The sequence below is a fragment of the Anopheles coluzzii genome, chromosome 2 (assembly GCF_943734685.1).
Source record: "Anopheles coluzzii chromosome 2, AcolN3, whole genome shotgun sequence".
NCBI classification, from domain to species: Eukaryota; Metazoa; Arthropoda; class Insecta; order Diptera; family Culicidae; genus Anopheles; species Anopheles coluzzii.
In genome coordinates, this window is record NC_064670.1 from 8678042 (window position 1) to 8703501 (window position 25460).

The 25460-nt window shown below is 52.5% G+C and overlaps 4 protein-coding genes across 11 annotated transcripts in view; 2 read left to right on the plus strand and 2 right to left on the minus strand.

Annotated features, from left to right (window-relative positions):
• Positions 1–4130, plus strand: part of LOC120947672 (protein tincar) — a 91115-nt gene extending 86985 nt beyond the window's left edge. For all 3 annotated transcript variants that reach the window (XM_040363204.2, XM_040363202.2, XM_040363203.2), the window contains one exon: positions 14–4130. In XM_040363204.2, coding sequence (XP_040219138.2) covers positions 14–835 — 822 coding nt within the window. In that variant the 3' untranslated portion in view covers positions 836–4130. The remainder of the gene's footprint in view (positions 1–13) is intronic.
• A 153-nt stretch (positions 4131–4283) lies between these two features.
• On the minus strand, positions 4284–5326 carry LOC120947675 (proteasome subunit beta type-3). 5 transcript variants are annotated; one of them, XM_040363210.2, is made up of 2 exons: positions 5206–5326; positions 4284–5111 (listed from the first exon to the last, which is right to left on the minus strand). In XM_040363210.2, the coding sequence occupies exons 1-2, from the start codon at positions 5294–5296 to the stop codon at positions 4474–4476; spliced, it is 729 nt and encodes a 242-aa protein (XP_040219144.2). In that variant the 5' UTR covers positions 5297–5326; the 3' UTR covers positions 4284–4473. The 5 variants fall into 5 exon arrangements, with proteins under 5 accessions (XP_040219144.2, XP_040219146.1, XP_049461540.1 ...); XM_040363212.2 differs by having other exon boundaries at positions 4284–5131; positions 5206–5311; XM_049605583.1 differs by having other exon boundaries at positions 4284–5106; positions 5206–5270.
• A 1813-nt stretch (positions 5327–7139) lies between these two features.
• Positions 7140–16192, plus strand: LOC120953163 (fatty-acid amide hydrolase 2-B). Of its 2 annotated transcripts, none has more exons than XM_040372883.2 (3): positions 7140–7430; positions 13965–15438; positions 15516–16192. In XM_040372883.2, the coding sequence occupies exons 1-3, from the start codon at positions 7315–7317 to the stop codon at positions 15603–15605; spliced, it is 1680 nt and encodes a 559-aa protein (XP_040228817.1). In that variant the 5' UTR covers positions 7140–7314; the 3' UTR covers positions 15606–16192. The 2 variants fall into 2 exon arrangements, with proteins under 2 accessions (XP_040228817.1, XP_049461535.1); XM_049605578.1 differs by lacking the exon at positions 7140–7430 and adding an exon at positions 11180–12284.
• A 110-nt stretch (positions 16193–16302) lies between these two features.
• Positions 16303–25263, minus strand: LOC120953162 (eIF-2-alpha kinase activator GCN1). The gene is made up of 5 exons (XM_040372882.2): positions 25130–25263; positions 24844–24946; positions 23672–24654; positions 22335–23596; positions 16303–22257 (listed from the first exon to the last, which is right to left on the minus strand). The coding sequence occupies exons 1-5, from the start codon at positions 25142–25144 to the stop codon at positions 16620–16622; spliced, it is 8001 nt and encodes a 2666-aa protein (XP_040228816.2). The 5' UTR covers positions 25145–25263; the 3' UTR covers positions 16303–16619.
• Between the last annotated feature and the right edge of the window lie 197 nt (positions 25264–25460).

A 25460-nucleotide genomic window follows, 5' to 3' on the forward strand; every position in this document is an offset into this window, starting at 1 on the left:
CCCCTTCCACTAGGGTCCCGGCTCGACGCCCCGCTGCCTCCGTCGGGCCGATTCCGGCATGCCGACCGAAGCGCTCACGCCCCGCTCCGATTCCACCTCCACCGAAAGCTCCACCTCGCCGCCCGACTGCCGCGACGCACCGTCGGAAACGTCGAGCGGGGTGCATTCGGGCGAGGAGCGCGACGAGGTAGTCATACGGCCCCGCTCGGGACCGTACAAATCCATCATCAAAGCGCCCCCGCCGCCCGCCATCCAGGAGGAACCGTTCGGCCGCTCGACCAACATGAAGATGTCGAGCTTCAACAAGGACGGTACGAGCGCGACGCTGCCACTAACGCGCGGCACCGCCTCCGAGATGCACCGGCCCGACTATCCCCAGTGCAGCACGATGCCCCTGCCCGCCGGCTACCATCAGCAGCAGCACCAGCACCACCACTACCACTCGCAGACTTCCTTCACGCCGGCCCAGTCGGGCTCGCGGCAACAGATGCAGCAGCCGCAGCGTACCACGCTGCCGAACGATGTGCGGTACGCGACGTCCTCGAACCAGTTCCTCAAGCGGCTGCCGTACATGAAGAACGCGGAATCGCCCTACGGCCATCTGGGGCTCGGGGCTGGCCACCACACGTTCTCGAAGCTGCTGCACGATCCGCTCGCCATGCCGCAGCACGCTGGCATGCCGGTAGTGCACTCGCACTCCAACCACAGCAGCTTTCTGCCGCCCGCCACCATACCGGAGGACCGGGACTCGGCCAACTACTCGATGATATCGGACCAGGACCGGGAGATGTACATAAACGCGGCGCAGATCAATGGCCTCCAGATGCAGCATTAAGATGGGTGTCTTCACGGCATCGAAGCGTGGGGACATAGCGCACAACAATTCATTCGCCATTTATGTTCGGTTTCGTTACTTCTGTATAAAGCTCAATCTAAATTCGTCTCATTCGTATTAGCGTGTCGGTTCGTTAGCATTTAGCGTTAAATAAGCATTCGGTTCGGTTTCTGCGGGATGATCTCCCAAACTTGCAGAAACGCCTGTACATATAGCACCCAACATACGACTGTGTGTAGTGTAGGATCGTAACAAGCTAGCAAAAGAATCAATCCTCATCTCACGACCAACAGCAAAGCCACATTCGCCCCTATGTGGTGCCGTTCGTTGGCATCCGTCAGCTTTAATGCTATTATAACTATCTATATCTATAACCTACGCGTATAAAAAAGGGGTTTTGCTAACCACCCGTAAGGAGTCTCATCCGCATCATCAGCTCATGATCGCTTCACCCGCATCCACCGCTGCCAATCGGTTCCACACAAGCTGAACCAAACTATAACTATTACTACCGCTACTACTACCACTACTAATACCACTACTACTACTCTGCAACATGTGTGTAGACTGTATCGCAAACAAAAACGCATATCCTGACCACTTGCTGACCACTGAATGGAACAATCCGAATCGCATCATATCACACTGTATATGATCTCGCTGCTACGAGAAGAGGGCAAAGAATATCAACATTATTGAAGCATAGAAACGTACATATAATATCTATATTTTCAATCCCCACAACCACGCGAAACGCTACCGTTTCGGCGCTACCAAAGAGCGGTATTTTGAGCGATTTTACACTCTCCCCACCCAAAAATAGTAAAGTTTCCCAAAAAGAAGGTAAAAAAACCCCATCACATTGCCACCATATTGCTCTCCGATAACGGGGCCAATAAAGTGGTGTATAAAAAAACACGCCATACGTAAGTTTAGTCCACATGTAGAAGAATCATCATTTCATCTACCGAAATAAAAAACTGACATCACAACAGAAGAATGATAATACTACAGGAACCATTTGCAGCAAACAAGTATTGTAAACCACAGGACAATATTAACATGAGACCGATTTTTCGCTTTCTATACTACGCCGCTTGCCGATTTGGCAGCTGCGTGCGGTATTGTGGCTCTTATATAGTAGCTAAATATACTAGTTGTGTATTGTGGTGCAGAAAAAGGCAGGGCCAACCACAGCAAACCAAGGAAACAATAAACTCTAAATACACATAATAGCAGAGGAAACACGCGGAGCGGATCCTCCCGCCATAGCTCACCACGTGGAAGGTAGAGAAAGATCACCCAGCATCACGATCATCATCATCATCACATCAATGTGCTCAAACAGTCGATTGGAAATGGTAGCGCGAGCAGGGAGAGAGAGAGAGTGAGAGAGATAGGGATGAGTTTTACATGCAGTTCGATGCAGCATTTTAACGAAACATAATTCGAAATCTCACTAATATACTCAAACTAAATTCAATCGATTTGCGGAAGGCGACGAAGCGGACGAAAACCGTCGCGTAGTAAAAATTTACAACACAAACCAATACCCAGAACCGTAACTTTTGTAAGCGCAAATTTTGCCAGTCAAATTTAACGGCCCTTTACACACACACACACACACACACACTCTCGCGTGTGCGCATATGGCGACAAGAAAGCTCTTTACGCAAGCGATTGTGGTGTGCCATTTGTACAGCCTCAGCAGTAGGTCAGCAGTTCCCAATGGCCAATAAGAATGGTACTATTGCGCATCATCAGGACACGCCACAAACGCTCTGCTATACCGGTATGATTATTTGCGCTATGATTAGTTATCTTTGCGCAACCACCTCGGCAAAAGCAAAACCGTCTAATAAGCTGCAGCTTTTTTGCATTTTAATTATGCTAAAAAGAAAAACGGAAGAAGAAAATTATGCAGGCAAGTGGGAATGTTGGGTAGCGCTTTTTGAAACGGTTTTAGAAATAATAAGTAATTATCAGCGAGATAGCTTCCCCCAGGGGAGGGGCAAAATCATGGCGAAGGCGGATCACATTATGCAGAATGGTCCTGTATGTAAAAGAGAACAGCTTATTTATACATATATAGACTCAAATATATATATATATATATACAATTAAATATACATATATCATCTGTAAGCATCACAAGGCAGGGCGCCAGGAACAGTGCGCGTGTAAGATAGAGAACCATGCTGTCACGAAGGTATAACGGAAAGTCATCCATGTGGGCCACGTGGCGTCATTAGCGAACGTTGCGTGATTGGGAATAGGATTTAAATGATGGAATGATGGTTTTTTTTGCATTGTAAGTTTACTTTCTACGTACCCAGTTCTTTGAGTCAATACTGGCATAATTTCTTTGTGTTGTAAGTAGTAGTAGCATCAGCCTAGCAGGCAGACAGAAGAGGACGAATTTACTTTCCCATTAGCTAAGCTTATCTAAAAATCAACTGTGGCGCATTCAGGTGAGCAGAATGTGCAGTTCGAGGCAAAAAAAATAACCATTGTAACCGCGTGTTAGCAGTGGCACCGCCGGAAGTGGAAGGACATTAAAAAATGGAATTAAAAAAAAACCACAACATCTCACAATTGGCTGTTTTAATTGGTGTTTTTGTGTTTCAAAATTTATAACAACGTTCCCGTGCAATTGGTGCCGAATTCACGTTTGGATGTTTTTTTGTCGTTAAAAAAACACACATACAACAAGACTGATTAGAACGGTGTCAGCAGCGTTTGGAAAATTGGTTGTCAGCTTGGGCTGGCCGGAACTCATCGAGCTTTCTTTGGTGTCTTTTAGTACTATTGTTTGACAATTTGTAAGATTCTCTTTTCCTTTTTCAACGCATCAGTATGTTTGAAATGGCTTCTTATTCCATTTAGTCAAATGTTGCGTTTAATGATTTTAATCCGTAGAAGAAAACGAAGCAAAATCGAATCAATGGTAAATCTATTAACCGTACCGAAGGGAGTGCGATATGATGGAAATGGTTCAATTCCTGTGCAAGTTAATATGGCAACGAGTTTCAGAAGTAAAATACATTATTGCTTCCACTACTATTACTAACTACTACTATTACTACTGCTACCGATGAGTTGTAGAAAATGGGTTTGATGCAGATTGCAGAGCACATCTAGTATGCAACGGTATACTAATGAACTTACATCAAATCCTGGAGTGCGCAGTATTTCGTTGTAAAAAAAAGATATATGAAACTGGGTAAGAAAACGCTAACCGACCGGAGAAACAAACCAAATCACTTGAAATAAACCACCGCTTTATGTAAATCTATGCCGACTAGCGTGAAGCTATTCCCTTTTTCTTTCCACCACTCTGTCCCCTGCCCGTTGCCCCCGGATGGATCCGAAACTTACTTACCAGCCAGCTACGTGTGTACGTAGAATTTTGTTTCTTCCTTTACACAATCCGATGCGACAAGATGACTTTCGCGTACCGTCTTCGCAAACAGAGGATCGTCCCCTTCGTTGACGTGTTTTATTGATCGTATTACAAACGTATTGATCGAGCTTAAATGAAAACGGAAAGTATTACCAAGTAAACAAAGCTCCCCATGTAATGTGTAAAAACTCCAGCTCCCCTGCCCACCAAAGCAATCTGCTTGCCAGCGGCCAAATTAATCCATGCGCGTCTTCAGCTTCTTCACCGTGATCTTCTCCTTCTCGATTATGTACACCGTCGCGCCCCAGCCGGAGATGGCATCGCGATCGAACGCGTTCACCAGCGCTTGCGAGATCACCTCGAACAGGCTGTCCGACTCCAGGTCCGGCTTCCAGAGCGTTTCGCACATACCGTACAGCTGCTCCGCACAGGTGCCGGCGACCACGAAATCGTTCGGCAAGTTCGGGCATCCGATCAGGTCCATGTTGCAGATGAACGGTTCGTACGTTTTCGGGTCCAGCCCCGCAATGACGGGCTCGATGAAGTACGGCCCAAAGCGCTTCTCGTACAGGAAGTTTGACAGCATCGCGGCGAATCGCTCCGGCGTCATCTGTCGGTTCTCCCGCACTTCGTACAGGTTCTTGCGGAACAGCAACCGCTGGTACACGGTCAGGATGTCTGTTTGCAGTCCGACCAGGCCGAGATACATGTGGGGATTGATTTCGAACACCTTCTCAAAGTCTGTCGCGATGGTTTGGGCCTGCACGCCGAACCGGTGATCGGTGGCTATGGCCACACAGTTTTTGCCCTTCATGGCCACCACGCAGCCACCGTTGTACGCGAGGATGGACATCTTTACTTGTGGATTCTGTGCTGAAATTGAATTGAAATGGCTTTTTTTAACGATTGCACACTAACAATCGCTGCAAATGATTGGGAATTACAGTCAGCACAATTCAACACTCACCGACTTGCCGTGGAGGGATAACAACAACTTCTTCTTCTTGCTTAACAACTTGCACTTTTGAGAAATCGTCAACGCGCGACCTTAAACACATTGATGCCGCCTGTCAAAATCGCACGGTGGTCGGTCGGGTGAACATCACTTTGGACGTGTTTGGGAAATTGCGGACAGCGAAAGCGCCGAACACCGCTGTAAACAAGCAGGCAATGGAAAATTATTGTCTATTCCAGGAAATATCCTCGATACATTTTTAGCTGTGGCATGTAGTGTAAAATCTTCTCTTCGCGAAGAAAGTTGTAGAAATAGTGCTGTTTTGTCCCAGCTGCATTCCGCGGGTGTAATTACATTGCAAGAAAAAAAATCGGGGTGGAAACATGGAATCTGGGTTCAACTGCAAGCGGAAAGAAATTACTTCCAAGAAGCGACATGCAGCCGGCAGACAATTCTGTCTACATTCCTCTCCTGAAGATACCATCCAAGATTGTTCGCCAAATAAGCAGCTTATGACGGACTTTGACCTGATGATGATTCTCAAGAGGAAGAATAACATTTACCGTCGCACCGGTAGCGATATCGATGTAGCAGAAAGAAATGATGATCAGATACTGGTGCTCCTCGAAACGATGCAACAGGCCGCCGACCAGGACCGACAGCTCAACCGCGCCAATAAACCGGCCACAAAAAAGATCGCCCTCCTGAAGCATTTCCTGTCGCAATTGATCAAGAAAGATCTGCAGCTGCCCTTGCTGGAGCATAATGTGTTGAACGTACTGGCGGATTGGATCTCACCACTACCCAGCAAAGCGCTGCCATGTCTGCAAATTCGTGAAGGCATTCTCAAGATGTTGGGGGAATTCCCTACCATCGAAAAATCGTACCTTAAGCAGTCCGGCATCGGCAAGGCGGTCATGTATCTGTACAAACATCCAGACGAAACGAATGCAAACCGCAAGCGAGCAGGAGAATTGATCCATGGTTGGTTTCGAACGATCTATAATGTTAATACCGAATTGAAAGCGATGTCTCGTGAAGAACGCCAGCAGCTTGAAATGAAACAAATGCCTGCTAACAAGCGCAAAACGATGGACAGTCTGCCATCGGCAAGAAGTGACCAGCTGGACGAGGCCCTATGGTTAGACAAGGGAGAAAGAGACACTGGGCACCTGGGCGATAGAGATTGGGTAGGGCGGGCACGTGTTCCAATGCCGTCCGACAAAGCGTACGTTGTGCGACCAAAATCGAAAATTGAAGTTGATATCTGTACAGCGTCAAAAAAACAGCTGAATCGCTATGAAAAGCATCTGAAAATGTTTAACGACCAGAAAAGAAAGAGCACAATGCGTCCTTTGGTAAATCTATCCAACGGGAGCCGAAATTTGGGTGGCTAGAGAGGCTAGATTCCTCCACAGAACGCTCGGTGTAGTTCAAGTTTCATATGGATCTAAAGCAAAGATGGAGTTTTTTAGGTAAAATAAATAATTATAATATCTTATCCTTTATAGCATGCAATTGTTTTTAAGACAAACTCGCTCATTTCTTTGAATATTAGAGATCAAAAACGAGTAAGTAAAACACATTTTCTCTGTAAGTAAAACTAAACAAATTCATTATTTAAAAGCTTTTGTAACGCAACACCGGAAAGCAAGAGTTTGACACCCCTAACCCAGAGCTCGCTGCGATCGGAGGCTTTCTATCGTTCCACACCTTTTTCTCACTCTCACTCACACAAAGTACCGCACCGATGGCGTTAGGAGGTTATTCAGCACGCATCTGCTCTCTCAGGGGGTGAAACGTGTCCGCACCAGGGACAGGGTGCGCCCCGCGATTCCCGCTTTCTCGTTCGCACCACCAGGTAGAGACGGCGCGCGCTAACGTCAGCTTCGGGCTGTTCGGTCCGACCGACCTGCAACTTCGTGAGTACGCTTCTCTGCAACAAAACAACAGTCCCACAGCCGCATTTGGCTATTAGACTCGTTTCTGTTTGCGCGCATCGTCGTCAGGTCCTCCACAGGAAGCAAGGCTCCGGGAACAGCGCGGTTGGGAGCAGACAGTATTAAATGTGCATTTCCATCCCGCACGAAGCGACCGCAGGAAGCATACGCCAGTGTGACAATGCAATTCAAGCCGGAATCATCCCCAATAATGAGTTCGCCGCTGAAAGCGCTGGTCGAGTTTCTGCGGCTCATCTACGCCAAGTGCTACCGTAAGGTGGTCCGAGAATGCAACCAGTAAGTTGTTCTGTGTGTGTGTGTGTGTGTGTGCTGCTTTTGTGTTCAATTCTTGTGCATCTTCGTGTTTCGTGCTTTCCAAGACAGTGCAGTTGCGCGTCGCCGTCATGTTAAAAGCCGTGTTTTTTCGTTGGTGTGTGCCTTTCCATCTCAGATGAAAAGTCAACGGCAAAACTCATGAACCGTGCCGTGGAAAACCCAATTTTTTTTTCGCTGTCCAACCCCCAGCAGAGCTTTAAACCAACCTCAATCGGCGTTTCGTTGTGGGCCACCTCTTCAGCATAAATAACCGTGTCCGCGGTGTGTAAGGGTATGATTGCGGACCGAACCCAAACCCCCGTAAAAAGCACCCGACGGTGGCGAATCAGCTGCTCAGTACAGAAAAAGGAGGTGAAAGTGAACCGCCGGTTTTGCTATTGTTTCGCAAGACATACGTGCGTCTGTGTGAGCTTGCGTACATAAAAACACATCCAAAGACGACACACGACAGCAATCGTCGTCTCCCCGGATCGTTGGTGTCTAATCGAAAATTGATATCATTCACCTTCTCTCTCTCTCTCTCTCATACGCCAACATAGGGCTATAGGAAACTGTATCGAAACTAATAAGTGTGTATGGCCTGCCACGATGATAAACCATTGCGCCAATCCGGGCTTCCCTTGCCAAAAAAAACAGTGGAATGTAATTTTCGTGTGATTGTCATGAATTAGAAATATCGATCCAAGTATACCGAGGCACCGAACTCCCAATGCGAACAGTGTGTATGTATAAAGCTAGGATGGGGAGGAGAGGACTCAACCTCAAAAATAAACAAATTATGGCTATAACCCCTATAGGAAAAAAGCGACCACATCCACAGCAAAAACGAATTTTCGACGATGGTACATAAATTCGGTCAACAGCTTTGGTTTTTGCTATCGATCGCATGTACGCAAACATTGAAACAAAGAGGGAAGGGTACGAGAAGAAAGGGAAGGAAAACGGAAAGATAGGTCAGTTTCGGTGCTGAACTTCGGTTGCTGTGATGCATACGCTTTGCAGGCAGCATTTCAGCACTGAACCAATAATTCAAATGCACGATGAACGCATTTAACTAACTACGATAATGTTTGGCTGTGTGTGTGTGTTATTGCATCGAATACTGGCTGTGTGTATTTTAGTAGAATAGTTCTAGCACAGCGTAGCAATAAGAAATGCATAATGCATTTCTTATACACACATACAGCGCACGTTCGTTGCGTAGAAATGCAAAGAACGCAACAGCAACAAACGTGGTTCCCCTTTCCTGCGGATAAGCAAAGCGCACAAGCGCCCCACAAGTGTAAATAACCTAACAAAGCAATTTTGATTGTTGACCGGACTGCTTCACACCTCCTCGGCGGCATACGGGCACGTGAGCTAACTCGTCAACAAAATGCTCATCAAATAATGTGCTACACGATGGGGTGATAAAGTGGCATGGTTCCTTTTGTCAAACGCACGAGAGATTGCATTTCCGGCCGCTAAAGATGTTGTCAATGGTGGTGGTAACAGCCGTACGCAAGTGCCCGGTACAAATTAAGTAATTTATCTTACAAACCACATATAAACGGCACACGGTTCTTGGAATTGACGAGCCTGTCGGTAGAGCAGCATTTGACACACATCGTTTTGCTGCAGGCTTGGCGGTAGCCGGTTGGCATTTGAAGGACATTTTAGCTTTGTAACCTGCTTTTTATATGTTTTTCAGAAGGGACATTTAGAGCTTTAAAAATATGTAAATATAAAAATTCAAACCATCTGCATATTTATGCATTTATGCATGGCGATGCTGCGATCAAACACAAATTATATGTTCATCTCAGCATGCAGCTGGAGGCGTGCGATTGGTATCACTGGCAGGAAGGTTACCGATAGTCCTCCGATGAACCATAGTGCGGCCAAGTGCGTAGAAAATGGTCCACCAACCTCCCCAATATGGTGTAACTGGTTCGATAATATGTCGCTTATCAGCATGATAATGTTTCGTTTGTTGGTTGTTGATCGTGCGATTACTAATCCGTTGGGTCTGGGTTAAATTAACTCTTATCTTTTGTTTACTAACCAACGTACGAAACGATTGAACAAAGTTATTATGATCATAACCGCGTATATGTACTTTGGAAGATGTCTTGAAAATTAAAACCTCCACGTGTGTTTGTCCAATCACCTCTCGTTAACAAACATCTCTCCGCAATTATCGAACGATCGACGCGAACTTGTTCGTAACAAACATTAGCTCATATTGTTTCAGCCCACCGTCACACGATAGGCAGCTATCACATGCACATCTCACACACCTTTTCCCCGTTGCATAAGGGGTGCCCCAGGTCGACTGAGGGCTTGTGGGCCTTGTGACCTTGTCACCATCGCACTCGAAGGGGGGTGGGGGGGAGAGGACAGTTTATGTTTGTGGTCGTGACACGATCAAACAGACGCACGAGGGCACACTTGTACACTTGCGAGGAACAAATAGGATATGGCTGCTAGCTCTGTTTACCAGCAACTCTGACGTAAAAGATCTCTTCCCTTCTGTCTCTTGCTGTTGTCGCCATTCGCACTTTGGCAAGTTCCCTTCAGTGCCAGCCACTCCATCGCCAGCGAGCGTTTTGGAAAATTGCATGAATCGGCGTGCAGTTATGAAACACGCAAGGTACAACAACGTTCAGCCGGCCAGGTCAACCGGCCGGTCTGCCAAGGACGTTCACTCTTGCCGCCAAACCACCACCCTCATTATGATCAACGATCGACGAGTGTGTGCGCCTGGAAAGGGCCACCCAAAGGGATACCCTACCCAAGTGAACGATTTTAGCTGATCGAAAGAGAGAGAGAAAGGTTCAAAAGTGAAACCTGAAACAAAATGCGACAGACGATTATCAATCAGACGTTAGTTTCGCCAGTTTCGATGTCGTCGAACTTTGTGGGTCGTTTGTGGACTAGCAAGCTTTTGCGCTACATCTCGTTACAACATATCTTGCCTTGAGATCAAACAAAGATCATATTACTCTGTGATCGACGTAACGTGGGCTGAGGTAGGGAATGGTCGAACAGTCCTACGCAGTGGTCACTATCGTGTATTGGTAACTGACCTCAAATGTCCTACTCCCTGCTGTGACCCGCGGCAGGGCTCATCAACACTTGAGAATTCAATCGAACCGTTTTCTCGTGACCTCACGACTGATCATTAAGCAGCTTAAAACAATCCGAGGGGACGGCGATTCCCACTTCCCATCGCATATCCCCCTCCTCATTTCTTCTCCGGGTCCTCCACCTGACTAATTCATTTTAAATCACCTGCGCTCTTAGCTGTTTGCTTGGAGGCTACAAATCTATCAGCTGGTGGCTACGGCTAGGCATATCAGCACCATTAATTTGCCTGTCATTAGATAAACTCTACGATCACCCTCTCCGAAGCGACGGGTTGAGAGCATGTGGCACCCCATTAGCCATTAGGTGACTTCTGCATTCTTCTGTGTTGGCAACAGAGGGGTAGGGAATTTGGGACTGATTTTAGCGAAGTGCATTAATTAATCTTCCCTTTCCGTAACAGTAGCTCTTAAATTGTTTAGCTTTTCAATGGCTCAGCAACAGCTTGCGGCTGTCGTAATGTGGTTTCCGACCGAACCAAAATTCGTGAGATATTCGAGACTGGCGGTGAGGCCTGTGAGTCTGATCCTGTGATGATGCTGTGTGTAACCCTTTTCCATTGTGTTTGGCGAGGGGGGTATTGTTTTACACACGCTCCATATCCAAAAAGCTGCTATTAAATGCACATTAGGTATCACACTCGCCTGGTGGGGATACTGGATGCTGGAAAGACGAGTGTTTATTACATTACCAACTGCCGCTGTGCGATGATCCATTTCAACGTGCGTGTTTTTATCGGTGTGTTAACCGCTGTAATGGATATTTTTTCATGTCCGGTGTCATTTTTCTTCGTCCAAACTCCTGCTACACGGTACCGTTTCGGTATAATATATACTTTTTTCTGATGTCATGTCGTTACCACTACATCTTCAAACTACACATTTAGACTAATGGTTTCTGTCGGATTGTTAGGATTTTTTATCCCGTCTTATCGAAGCTCTTGAAAGACCTTGAAGATCTGAAGGAAGAGGAGTTTGCCAAGGAAGAGTTATCGTGTGATGCACCCGCGCGGAGCAGGTTGAGCTCCACCGAGTAACTCTCCAAACGGCCAACGATCCTCTCGCGATCTCTCTCTCTATCTCTCCCGTTCGCTGTCCTCGCTGTAGCTCCATGCAAGCAATCTTAACAAGCCGAGCTTTCCTCTTTACTGAGCACCCAAAACTTGTAATCTTCCAGCCAAGCCTTAACGCAACGCCCCACTCCCAGGCATATCGTCCTCGGCACACCCAGTTGTGGGGAGAGCTGCGAGCACGTGGAGCAGCGTACGCGGTGATGATGATCTCCGATGACGCTTCAACACAACCACCAACACCGAACACGGCACGATCGTTCGGCTTCAACTGCTGTAACTCGCCATCGTTCGTAGCAGTTACGAAACCTGCTGTAACGGCATCGCGATCGGTCAGTCTGCTTAAACCCCACTGGAGCTCTACACACAGGGGCGCGCGTGCGTTGATCTTCGTCTGGCTTCAGTTGCTACAGACGCGAATTGCTCGCAATGTAATTGACGTGGCGGGCGTGCGTGCGTGCTTGGTTCAGTGTTCGCATACGAAGAAGTTCCACATTCCAGCACAGGTGGCCACTTTCTCCAAGAAGGTGGTGCTTCCGGCGGTGGTGCCCGGTTAATTTGCAGTGACTGTGTTCGAAATCTCGATCTAATCAGTGTACCTATAAGGAGTAGAAAAAAAGGTATTTTGGGCAGATAAAAGTGTGCGAATGTGTTTGTGCTACAAACAAAAGTCTAAAAATCTAACGATACTGTGTAATCGGCGTACGAATCGTAACAGGTTTTTTGCCTTCTTTCTCTCTCTCTCTCTGGACCGTTTCCTATATGAAAGCAGGGCAGTGATCTCCATAACAATGATGCGCATTTGTGCTTATGTGTTTCTGGTTCCCACTCCTCTGCGTTGCGTGCTACTTCGGTTTGTTGTTCTCCCTACATTATCAGCCCGCATCGTGATCGCGCTGGCAGAGTGGCAGAATCGGGCAAGCTTTAGCTGATCTTAATATCGATCACGAACCGCAAAAACTCCTAACAACAACGTTAAAGATCGAGTTTGTGTGTTAGTGTTCATTTTTTTCTTGGTTTTCATCATCTCCATTCTTTCGCTTGTGTGCTTGTGATTTGCCCCATCAATTGGGGCCTATTCTCTGCATCGCGGTCTGATAGTGACGACGCGCTTTGTGTGGTTGTACGTCCGCGACGGCGAAAGATTCAAGTACCTTTCTGTAAAACAATAATGCACTTCAATGTCATGGGTTTTTGTTTTTTTTTTTTGTGTATATGTGCTTCGTATTGGATTTTCTGTATGCTCTTCAATTATCCAACTTGTATCGCCGGTGGCTCAAGGTTACATTGGACGTCCACATAGTCGTCGTCGTCGTCACGGTTGTTTGCAAATCAATAAAACCATGATTTATTGCACTACATGCGCACTTTGGTCCCTCCCACAAACAGACAGATGAGGGGGTTGAGTAAAGGGTTATGGAAAATACACCCAGACCCAGATAAAGCGTGTGTTATAGTGTGTGATCGTGTGAATTATAAAGAATGGCTTCAATGGTTCTTGAGCATTAAGTGCAACTTTTGGACCGAATGTCCCCCCAAGTTTATAATTCCAACATCTTGAGAGTTTGTAAGCTGTCCGGCATATCCAGTAGCTGCTGGAATAAGCTACACCCTTTGACCGGTATTCGCTGCGGAATTCTTGTGCAGCTTACCTTGCACTACCTTCTGTTTATAGACGGAGAGCTAATTGAAGGTCATTTTCAAATGTCCGGTCATAAACAGCACATGGTGTTAACCCGTGCGGATGCCCGAACTCAAGACAAGGCTCAACATATCCTCATTGAAGTGTCGTACTTTACGTACGCTCTTCAATCGTTCCACGGATGTTTATCACGTGTGACCGACGAGGGTGGTCCTCGAAGGTATTGATAGGATGCAATAGAAAATTCCATTCGTAGCAGCTCACCAATCGTTTACTTGGGTAGAATTTTATGTGGAGTGTATTATTAGATCGTTAAACCCATTAAATGCTGGCGAAAGGGACAATTATAGACTGTGAAGTGGTACCTGATAATGGAGATTAAGGTGAATTGCTGGAGATAAACTACACTGGAGGACAGACGAACTTAATGAGATTTTAAAGTCTTCAATAAGGCACTAATTCCCACATGACTAACACTGCTGATGCCGCCCCTTTGGAAATTTCTTGAACTCTTCATGAACGCTTTGGGAGAAGCTTGGAATTCACAAAACCGAAATTCCTACGACCTCCATCATATCCAGCCTTTGTTAATGTTTGACCCATCCCCACGGGTTCCTTTGCCGCTCCTTTAATCGTTATCCTCCTCTCGCTTCCACAGACAGATGAGTTACGCTATACGCAGGCTGCTCCGTGCAGCCATGTGCGTGTTTAGCTGGTTCGTCATGCCCTACTCGCAGTGCGTTAGCGGTCGGATAGAGCGCCGCAAGCTCCCACCAATCGAAGATCCGCTGCTGCTCCTGTCGGCCACCGTGCTTGCCGAGCGCATCCGCAAGCGCGAGATACGCAGCGAGGACGTGGTCCGTGCGTACATCCAGCGGTGCCAGCAGGTCAACCCGCTGCTAAACGCCATCGTCGAGGATCGTTTCGAAGCCGCACTGGAAGAGGCACAGGAAGTCGACCGTCAGCTGGCGAAGGGTACGCTCGGACCCGCGGAAGAGTTAGCTCGCACCAAACCCCTGCTCGGACTGCCGGTTTCGATCAAGGAAAGCTTAGCCGTCGAGGGCATGAGCAACACGGCCGGTCGAAAGCTGCGCGAAAAGAAGGTCGCACTAAGTGACGCGCCCGTCGTGCACCAGATTAAGCGGGCCGGTGGCATTGTGCTGCTCGTAAGCAACACGCCCGAACTGTGCCTGTGCTGGGAAACGTACAACCAGTGCACGGGGCTAACGCGCAACCCGTACAACCTGCAGCGTACTGCGGGCGGATCGTCCGGCGGTGAGGCCGCACTGATTGCGGCGGCCGGATCGCTGCTCGGCGTTACGACCGATATAGCCGGCTCTTCGCGCCTACCAGCCATGTTTACCGGCGTGTTTGGGCACAAACCCTCACCGTACGTGGTGTCACCGTACGGGCACCATCCGTCCTGTGACGATGAGAACTGGGGCAGCTTCTTCACGCCGGGCGCCATGTGCCGGTATGCGGAGGATTTGCCGCTCCTGCTGGAAGCGATGCGCGATCCGGAAGGTACGCCCGTCACGCTGCACAAACCGGTACCGATCGGGGCGCTCAAATGCTACTACATGGAGAACGATGGACCGTCCGGTTTGACGCGCCCGATCGATGCCGACATCGTGCAGGCGATCCGGGACGTGGCGGCACACCTGAACGCACAGCGCGTCAACCTCAAGCGGCTGCGCTGGACGCTGGACATTTCGGTGTGCAAGATGCTGCGCATGAAGAACGTGGAAACGATCTACAGCCCGCAGGCGAACGGCAAACCGGACACGACGATGAAGCGCGAGGTGTTCAAGTATCTGCTCGGTATGTCGAAGTCCGATCTGCCCTCCGTCATGATCGGCCCGATGCAGCACATCGTGAACAACTACATACCCCAGTCCCGGCTCGACTTTCTCGATGCGCAGACGGAGAAGCTGCGCAAGGACTTTATCGATCTGCTCGGCACGGACGGGGTGTTCATCTATCCCGGCTTTCCGAACACGGCCCACCGGCACTATCGCATCTTTCACAAGCTGGTCGACACGACGTACATGATGGTGTTCAACACCGTCGGGCTGCCGGCCGCCTCCTGCATGGTCGGGTTCGATCGCGAGAAGCTCCCGATCGGCGTACAGGTAAGGGGGGACGGGGGGAGACGGCACACGTGTTGTCTTGTGGCGATGGTGAATTGAATTTGCATTTGCTCTTCCAGATTGTCGCTGCCCCCGGACAGGATCATCTTATCTTTGCGGTAGCCAAAGAGCTAGAACGACGGTTCGGTGGTTGGGTGGCTCCTGTCTAAATTGGGGAAGGGGGGTTTCAACCCGCAACACCCCACGGCGGGGGTTCGACACACCAGCAAATGCGCGGCCCAGCCGTTAACAATGAGATTGTGATTTTTACGAGCTTAATCTAAGATTTCCTGTAACTGTTTTTTTCTGTTTTTGATTGTTGTTACTTCGTTGTTTTCTTTGGAACTGTTTCCGCCTCTGTATATGTGTGTGTATGTACATTGTTTCGTAGTACGGAATTTTCGTTGCAATATTTCGATAAATTGTTATTTTCTAAAACAAAAAAGCGCGTCTCTCTACTGTTGATCAATTGGATACTTTCCGCCGGAGTTTTAAATACAGAAAAAACGGCTCTTCAATCTTCAAACGCGCGTAATGTTGATCGTTATCGTTAGCATGTGTGTTAGCAGCATCATTGTGGTTGTGTTTATCAGAAAGACAAAACTAGTATGAACGCAAATGGAACAGCAACAAGAGACTGGTTGGCTATAGGAACAGGCCACAGAGGGTAGTGATACATTCAATGTTTAAAACAAAAACAGTGGACAACTGATAGTTTTAGTGATACAAATAATAAAACTGAGTACATAATGTTTAACCGTTGTTTAATCTATCTTCCGGTGGGGGGAACAAACAACAACATTTGAAATGAAATTGTGTCACCATGAACCTTCGGTAATTGCCACATCCTCCTAATAAACCGGTAGGTACGCTTGTATGTAGTTTATTCTCCGGGGCTGATATTGTACGACAGTTTGAATAGCAATAGTACTGGTAATAGTTGCAATGGTACGTACTGTTTGCGATAATACAAAACGAATAGTATGACGATGGCTGTGGATGGTGGTGGGGCTACCTAAAATGGATACTAGCGACTGGTGGGCCTGCTTCAAACGTGACAGCAGCCACCACCATCGTCCTCCTCCTCCTCCTCTTCCTCCTCCTCGTCGTTGTGTTTTATGCCACCCCATGTTGCCGCCTTCCGGATTGATTGCGCCTTTCCCTTTGCCACGCCCGAACGCTGATCACGTGAGAATGGTATCGTCCAGCTCCTCCTCCTTGCCGGCGGCCTGCATTGCCACCTTGCGCAGCACCTTGCTGACCACCTCGCTGAGCGATTCCCGTGCGCCCGGCTCGAGCAGCGTCAGGCAGCGCTGATGGAAGTCCTCCCCATCCCGCAGCCGCAGCACGTGCACCAGCGCAATCTCCGAGTTCGAGCGCACGTACCCATTCTTTTCCTTCGTTCCGTTGACCAGCATCGGAATGGCGAGCTTCAGATACTCGGGCGCGATCCGTTCCGCCGGCACGACGCGCGCCAGATAGGTGCAGGTTTTGGCCAGCAGCTGCTTCACCTCGTTGCTGCTGTGGTTCATCGACTTGACGAACGGGGCGATGAGGGCGGTGCACAGCTTGGCCCCGTCGTCCGCCATGCCGTACTGCAGCAGATAGCCACCGGCCCGCACCCCGTTCATCGCGACCGGTATCTTGTCCGACACGAGCGCCCCCGTGATGACTTTGCAGATTTTCGTCTCGTACTTCGGCAGCACGATGGCGGCCGGGTATTCCTTCAGCGCGACAAACAGGGCCGCCGTGCGGCCGTGCCGCAGCGTTGCATCATCCCCATAGTCCTCGTTCAGCAGATGGTTCGTTAGGGCGTCGTCCACCTGGTCGGGCGTTAGCCAGCGGCACAGCGCACCGAAACAACCGGCTGCCGCCGCCCGACTAACGTCCTCCGTGTAGTCCAGCATCCCAGCCAGCGTGGTGTAGATCTGTTTGCGCAACGGTTCCGTCATCTTGTCGCCGGCCGGTGTCACAATGCCGCGGAGCGCCTGCAGCATCGTCTCGCGCACCGCCGAATCGTCCGCATTTTTGATGCCGTTGTGCATTTCGACAAACAGTGGATCGGGCCGCGTGTGGATGACGATCAGCTCGGCCAGCGCATGGCCCGCCTTGATGCGCACGAGGCGAGCGGGGTCATGCAGTGCCTTCAGGAAGGTGGTCTGCAGCTGGGGCAGGAACTGCTTCAGCATGATGCCCACCTTGTGCAGCAGGATGGCGAGCGTTTCGAGGACGGCCGCCTTCACGCCCGCATTGAACCGATCGCCCAGGATGCGGATGAGCGGCCCGGTGATGTGCACGACCGACGGTTGCAGCGAGGCCGGCGAGGTTAGCTTAATCACCTCGCCCAACCCTTGGGCCGCATTTTCCTTCTCCTCGGGCAGCCCGTTCAGTATGGCTTCGCGGAACACGGGCAGCAGGGGTGTGATGCCCTTCGGCAGACAGAAGCCGGGCAGTTCGCCACCCTTCGGCAGGTCGCTGCTGGCAAACTTTACCGCCTGCCGCACGTCCGTCACGTGTGCGATCTGTTGCGCCGAGTCCAGCGTCTTTGTGACCGCGTTCAGCGCGTCCCACGACGGTTGCAGCACGTCGCGATCGCTGTCGGCCAGCAGCCAGAGCAGGCCACGCAGCAGCTGCGGCACGTATTGCGAGTAATCGCCGGGGGAGTGGGTACAGAACGCGCACAGCAGCGTGGCGGCGGCACGGCGCGTTTCGGGCGTTTCCGACTTAGTCGACTCCATCACCGTGTCCATGATCGTGCGGATGCCCACCTCATCGCTGACCGAGAGGATGACCGCCTGGCAGTACTCGAGCTCCTGCACCTCCTCCGGTGTGCCCTGTGCACCGGCCAGGGCAGCGAGCAGGGCGGGCAGTATCTTGGGCAGATACTTGGTGAGCGCTTCCCCGGCGACGGACGCCAGTATCGAGAGGGCTTTCGTGTTGACCGGCTTGGCCGTTAGCTGGGGAATGAGGTACGGCAGTACCACGCGCGATTTAATCGCCATTACCTGCCGCAACCCGTCCAGCGTCCATTCGGCTACGTCCGGATCGGGATCGCCCAGGCTTTCCAGCATCGAGGGAAGGATGTCCTCTAGCGCCCGGGCACCGACCGTCGTGTGCAGCGAATCGAACGTCTTTGCCGCGGCGTGTCGCACTTCGGGCAGTGGATCGGCCAGCGCTTTGCGCACCGTCGGCACCAGACTGTTCACGAACGTAAGCACCATGTCGCGCGACGTCGAAGCCATTATCTCGGACAGCCCAATGCAGACGCCCTGCCGCTGGTCGGCCTGGTCCGAGCTGAGCCCCCGCTCCAGTATCGGAATAATCTCCGGCAGTACGCGCTCGCCCAGCTTGCGCACCAAATCACCCAGCGTGCGGGCGGCCACCTGCCGCTTGTCGTAGCTCGTGCTGGCCAAACAGCCCAGCAGCAGCGAGAAGAGCGTGGGCAGGATTTCGCGCAACGTGCGCGGCGTGTTCGTCACGACCACCTTCCACACGTGCAGCGCGGCCTGGCGCACCATCAGCGACACGTCGCTGCGGCCCATGTACAGCCCGGCCAGCACGCGGTTGCGCCGGTCGGCGCCCAAGCTGCGGATGATCGCTTTGTGGCTCTGCTCCGTGCCGAAATTGTCGTCCTCGGACGCCGTCTGCGTGGTCATCTTGCCCGACACGCCCGAAATCTTGTACAGCAGATCGCCCAGCAGCTGCACCGAGCTGTACCGGATGCGCCAGTTGTCATCGAACAGGCCCTTCTCCAGCTCGGGCAGCAGCAGCGTGATGGCCGACTCGGCGTACAGGTTCACGATGCGCTGGCCCGCCTTCAGGGCCGTGTCGCGCACGTACTCGTTCTCGTCGGCCAGCGCCTTCAGGATCGGGTTGATGATCTGCCCAATGTACGGCGTGAAGTCGTTCGGGAACGCCGATGGCATGTAGATGAACATCATGATGTAACCGTCCTTCACGTGCGGCGCAATGTCCGTCCGCTCGGCGGTGGCAATAATTTCCGGCATCAGCTTGTGCAGCTTCTCCACGCCCAGCCCGCCGACCACCTCGGACAGGCCCTGGGCCGCGCCGGACCGGTCCACGCTGCTCGACTCGGACGTGAGCGTTTGCATCAGCCACGGCAGCAGATCCTCGAACGAAGATTCGCCCATGCCGCGCACCATGGCGCCGAGCGCACGGGCCGACACACCGCGCACCTCCGGCACGGGGTCGAGCAGCGACGTCTTCAGCCCCGGGATGATGTTCGGCAGGTAGGGCGTCAGGTCCTTCTGGTCCGTCAGCGAGTACATGTTGCCGATGATCTGGGCCGCCATTTTGCGCGTCTCTGTCGACCGGTCCATGAAGGCGCGCTGCACCACCGGCATGATCAAGGCCAGCGACGGTGCATCGATGAAGTGCACGAACTTCGTCTCGAGCAGCGACTGCAGACAGGCGGACGTCTTGCTCGACGGATCCTCCAGCGCCGTCAGCAGCACCGGAACGATCGCTTGAATCTCGGGATTCTTGATCACGCTACCGATCACGCGCAGCGCATTGGCGCCCGCTTCCTGCACCTTGATGTGCGAATCGCCCAGCACCTCCATCAGCTTCGGCACGATGCTGGGCAGGCAGGAGGACAGCTGCTTCGGCGCACAGAACGCCATCGAACCGAGCAGCTCGACCGACGCCGTTTTCGTGCGCCACGAATCCTCATCGAGCGCGTTCAGCAGCGAGGGCAGCACCAGCTTCACACCGTGCGCCGACAGCTTGGCCATCACCGTTTTGGCACACTCGTCCGCCGCCTGCCGCACGTACACCGACGAGTCACCGAAGCACTGCAGCAGATGTGGCAGCACGTGCACGATGTACGGCTCGAACAGTCGGCCGAGCGTGCTGCACAGCATCTCGAACGCAAAAAGCGCACCCTCCCGGTACTTGAAGTTCTTCTTGTCCTGGATGTACTGCGTCAGCTTCGACATAATATCCAGCTGCTTGAGCGACAGAATGCCGAGCCCCTTCACCACGCCGGCAATGCCGTAGGCGGCACCGCGCCGCACACCGTACTTTTCCGACTTGACCAGCTGCTGCAGCAGCTTCTTCACAATCTCCGGCGCCCGGTCCTTCACGGCCGGTATCAGATGCGGGATACAGTTGGCCACCGCTTCCTGCACCTGCTGCGAAGGGGTTTCCAGAGCCGCCAGCAACCGATCGATGATGGGCTGGATGCGTTCGTCCTCGCGATCCAAGTGGCGCGCGAGCGAACCCATCAGAATCACGACCGCCTGGCGGATGTTATCGTACGCGCCCTTGCTCGGCGCCTTGTCCAGGAAGTACTCGAACGTGGGCAGCAGATACGTCACGTTCTCCTTGCCGTGGTGATCGACGATCGCCAGCGACGCGGCCAGCATCTCCTTGTGCACAATCTCCTGCCGATCGCGCAAACCGTACCGCACCATAAACTGGATCACGCTCTTCACCAGCTCGGGCGTAAGGAAGGGCGAAATGCTGCCCAGCGCAATGGCGACACCACGCCGCGGTCCCCACGGATCAATGGCCGGCTCGATCTCGCGATCGAACTGGTCCAGCTTGGCCGGTATCATGACCACCTTCTCCCGGTAGATCTCGAGCAGCTGCTCCACCACACCCTCGATCGTGGACGAGTCCTCGACCAGGATCGATACCAGCGCGGCCGCCGCCGCCTTCTGCACGCACAGCTCCGGATGGATGATGTCCTTCATCAGCTCGTCCGCCATCACGATCGGCACCTCGTACCCGCCGTCCTGCCAAATGCCCGTCGCCAGCAGCTTAATGTCCGGCGACAGATCGTGCTTCGCCACCCACAGGCGGCGCGTTAACCGCAGCCCAAACTCGTAATCGTCCGCTATCGAGGGCAGCACATCGATCATGATGGCAAGGGCGCGCAGCGACACGTCCCGCACCGCGTCCAGCTCCTCCTGCAGTGCTACCAGCAGCGCATCGATCTCGCGCAGATCGGCCCGCGCAGTGTACTCGCGACCGGAGCAACTCTCCGCCACGTCCAGCAGTGCAGCGACGGCCTGCGTTTGCACCCGCCCCCGGTGCTGTTGCACGAGCCGCAGCAGCAGCCGCACCATCTCCAACCGTGGCATGTACGCGGGATGGTACACGTCGGCCAGATCCTTCCCGTCGACCGTGTCGCCCTTCAGCTGCGCATGGTACGCGATGATCTGCACGCCGTTGATCAGCAAACTTTCGTCCTTCTTCGCTTCGGGCATCGTGAGGGCGCGCTTGAGAAACTCGAACGTGTAGCTGAAGGCGGGCGCATCCAGCAGGTACCGCTTGCTGCCCTCCTCCTCCCGGTGCACGTTGTACATGTCGATCGTTTCGTCGTACAGCGCCACCAGTATGTCGCTCACCAGCTCGACCAGGTTGGCGGTGCACCAGCTCTCCTCCAGATCGCAGTGCGGCTTGCTCAGCCGGATCGTGGCGATCGCAATGTCGCGGCCCAGCTCCGCCCGCTCCTCGCCGAAGCAGATGTCCTTCAGGCGGAAGTACAGCTTCACCATGGCCGGTGCGGCGAGCGGCGAGGAAAACACGCGCAGCACCGAGGGCAGCAGGGCGGGGAAGAACAGTGGCAGCTGCTTCGGCGTACCCTTGGCCGCGCCCTCAATCTGCGAGATCAGCGTCGTGATGGTGTCGTGCAGCGCCTTTAGCCGTGCCTTGATGGCGTTTTCCTTCTCGCGCTGCTTGTCGATCACCTCCTTCTGCTTCGGCGTTAGCTGCGGCGGTTTCCACGTACCTTCCTTGCGCCGTTTCTCCTCCAGCTCGCGGCGCAGCTGCAGCTCTTCCAGCTGCTCTTTGTAGCTAAAAAGTGGGGGGGTAATGGAAAAGGTAAGCAACGATCAAAACGAAAAAGCACACCACGCCACCACCACTCTCACCTGTACGCTTTGTTTTCACGCTTAAGATGCGCAGTTTGGATCTGCTCGTCCGCGCTCGGTATGACGCTCTTGTCGTACAGCTCCCCGTCCGGCGTCAGGTAGGTAAAGTACTCCTCGTCCGTCACGTTCGACATGCGCGAGTTGTTCAGCTGCTCCGTCACGTTCTTCACCAGCACGGACAGGATCTGCTCCGGGCTGATGCGCGACAGCGTCGCAAGCGTGTTCTCGTACATGGCCGTCGCCTTGTACCCGCTGAAGAACGTCTCCTCGATTTGGGCCGTATTGAGCGCGATAAACTGCTTGCCATTCAGCCCGTACCGCTCAAGAATGCTTTCCCAGAGGTCGCCCCTAACGGACACGGCTGCCGGATGGTGCGAGCAGAGCAACGCCCCGAGCGCCAACGATTGAGCGTCCGGGTTCGCCACACCCTCCACATTGCACACAGTGTAGATGGCATCGACCAGGGCTTGAGCGGGCGGTACGCCCTCCTCCAGCGGTTCCCCTTCGCACTGGATTTTGCTACTCTCGGCGTAGCGCGTCAGCTCGGCCAGCAAACACTTCGCCAGCGGTACGCCCTGCTCGCTGTTAACGATCTTGGTGACCAGCGGAAGACAGTACCGGCGCACCTTGGTCTGCGCTGACATGGCGCAAATCGTGGCCGCACGTATCAGCGGGTCGATTGCGCTCTCGCCGCCCTTCAGCTCGCTCCGGTGCTTGATGAGCAGCTGCTCGCAGATTACCATCACGTAGCAGCGCGTCTCCGCGTTCGTGGTCGAGAGGAACCGTTCGCTGAGGAACGGTGACTTGCCCGTGTCGAGCACGATGTTCCAAAAGTCTTTCAGCTTCTCGCACACGTTACCGTTCGTTAGGAGCAGGATGCAGGCGGCACCGACACCCTCCGACACGACAGGCGTCTGGGCCGGACTTTGGGCCGCCCGTTCCACGATCTTCGACAGTGTCGCGGTAAAGTCGGCCCCACTCGGCAGCTTGCCATCGTGCAGGCAGGACAGGAACCACTGCAGGTAGCTCGTGCGGATCGTCTGTGCCTTCGCCTCCATACCCTTCCGGAACAGTTGCACGATTTTGTTGGGAATGTCTCCGCGATGGTACACCGTCCACAGGCCAAACATTTCCAGCGCGTGGCACACGACCTTCTCCTGTATTTCCGCCTCGATCACCTTGGAAAACTGGTCGCAAACGGCGGGCAGGATGGACTGTACCTTTTGGGGTGGAATTTTGTTGTAGCTTAAATTACCGGCACCCTGGAATCATCGAGAGTGAGCGAAAGAGAGTTAGACATTGGAAATGAGCCATTTTTTTAAATAATTTCCACCAACCTGTAGCAGATTTATTCTCAGCTCGGCCACCGTAATCTTTCCCCCGGACCCGTTCAGCACGGCAAACACTTCCTTGAGCAATGCCTCGATCGCACCGGCAGTGCCGCACTTGAGTGCGACCTGCTTCAGCGACTCGACCGCTTCCTGGCGCACCGTTTCCTCCTTCGAGGCCAGATTCTGCACCAACGGTTTGCCTAGATCGAGCGCGTAATCGCTCACGTCCAGCTCGAGTTCGTTCACGATTGCACCGACCGCACGGAGGATGACTTCAGCCGACCGCAGCATCGACCGCTGCAGCGCCGGCACCACCACCGTCTTCAGCTCGTCCTTGGTGATGGCTTTGAGCAGTGGCGAGCAGGCGATGATATCGCTCGCGTGCGGTTTCGTCTTCACCGTGATCAAACCCTTCACCAGATGGTCCAACAGTTTGGTCTTGTGCTGGGTCAGCAACGATTCCGCCGCCTCCGCCCCTCGCTCCTCCCGCATGAACCGCACGATCGTGCACAGCATCACAATCACGCCGCTGGACGGTTCCGTCGCGAGCAGCCGATCGAAATAGCGCTGGGCGAGACCATCGTCCCAGCTGGCGAAGAAATCACGCACGAAGCTGTACGCTTTGTCCGACACCTTCTGCATGCCGGACGTCAGGGACAGCTGGTACAGGCCGGCCTGAATGTCAAGCAGCTTCGGGAACTCCTTCTTCCCCACGGCCGTCTCGTGGTCCGCGTGCAGGGCTACCAGGTTGGCCCATCCTAGCGCGAGGGCGGACGCTTGCGCTCCCTTCACCGGTGGCGCACTGGCCAGATCCTTCGTCAGCAGCGCCTTCAGCACGGCGTTGAAGTGTTCGTACGCTAGGTCGGGATGCTGTTTCAGCACCGCCACCAGCAGGTCCCGCACCAGCGCCTGCGATTCCGGATCTTTGTATTTGGTGAGTGTCGTGCCGATCACTTTGCATATTCCCCGCACGATGGTGGCGTTAATTCCTGCAAGAAAACGGCACAATTTCACAACACACACACGTACACAGTCGAATCACCGGAGATAAAAACAAGGGAAATTGAGGTTAGAATTGGCAGAGGGACACACCACCATCACAACAGAGCGACGGCAGCAGGCGCACGATTACGGCATACCGGTACGCGACACGTCACTCCCCCCCAGCCGTCACTTACCCGGATTTGGCAGCACCGCAATCACATTCTGGAACAGTTCCGGCCGCTCCTCGATGGGCACGTTCAGCACTCGGTTCGGCAAGTCTTTCAGGGCCTTAGCAAGCTGTTATGGAAGGCGGGAGGCGGGGAGAAAAGGGATGAACAAAAAAACTTAGTCAGCCAGCCGCGTCGGCAAATCGAGACGAGGGGGTAGTAAAAAACACGACAATGATGAGAGAAAATCTCGACTTGTCGCGAACCGACACAGCAAGCCATGACGGCACGGACGAGCCGGAATCGCTTTTACCTCTGCATCAGCCATTTTTCGCGTACAATTTTGCCGTTTTCAGTGCGCCAATCGTCTGTCGAAAAATCACACACCAAAAAAGTGGACAACTGGGCAAGCAGTGTGTGTGTGTGTGTGCGCCGGAGAGCCGAGAGCTTCTTTTTATTTTTTTACTCCAACCTTCTCCGCCGAGCCAAATCGAGTTTTGACACAACTGCTGTGGCGGCTGTCAAAGATGATGCCGCGATGCCAACGTTCGGCGAAAAGAACTCCCTTTTGCGCGCCTTCCCCGTTTTCCCTCCTCTCCCTCCTACCGCTCGCAAAGCCCGCACACCTTTTCCCTCCCGAATAA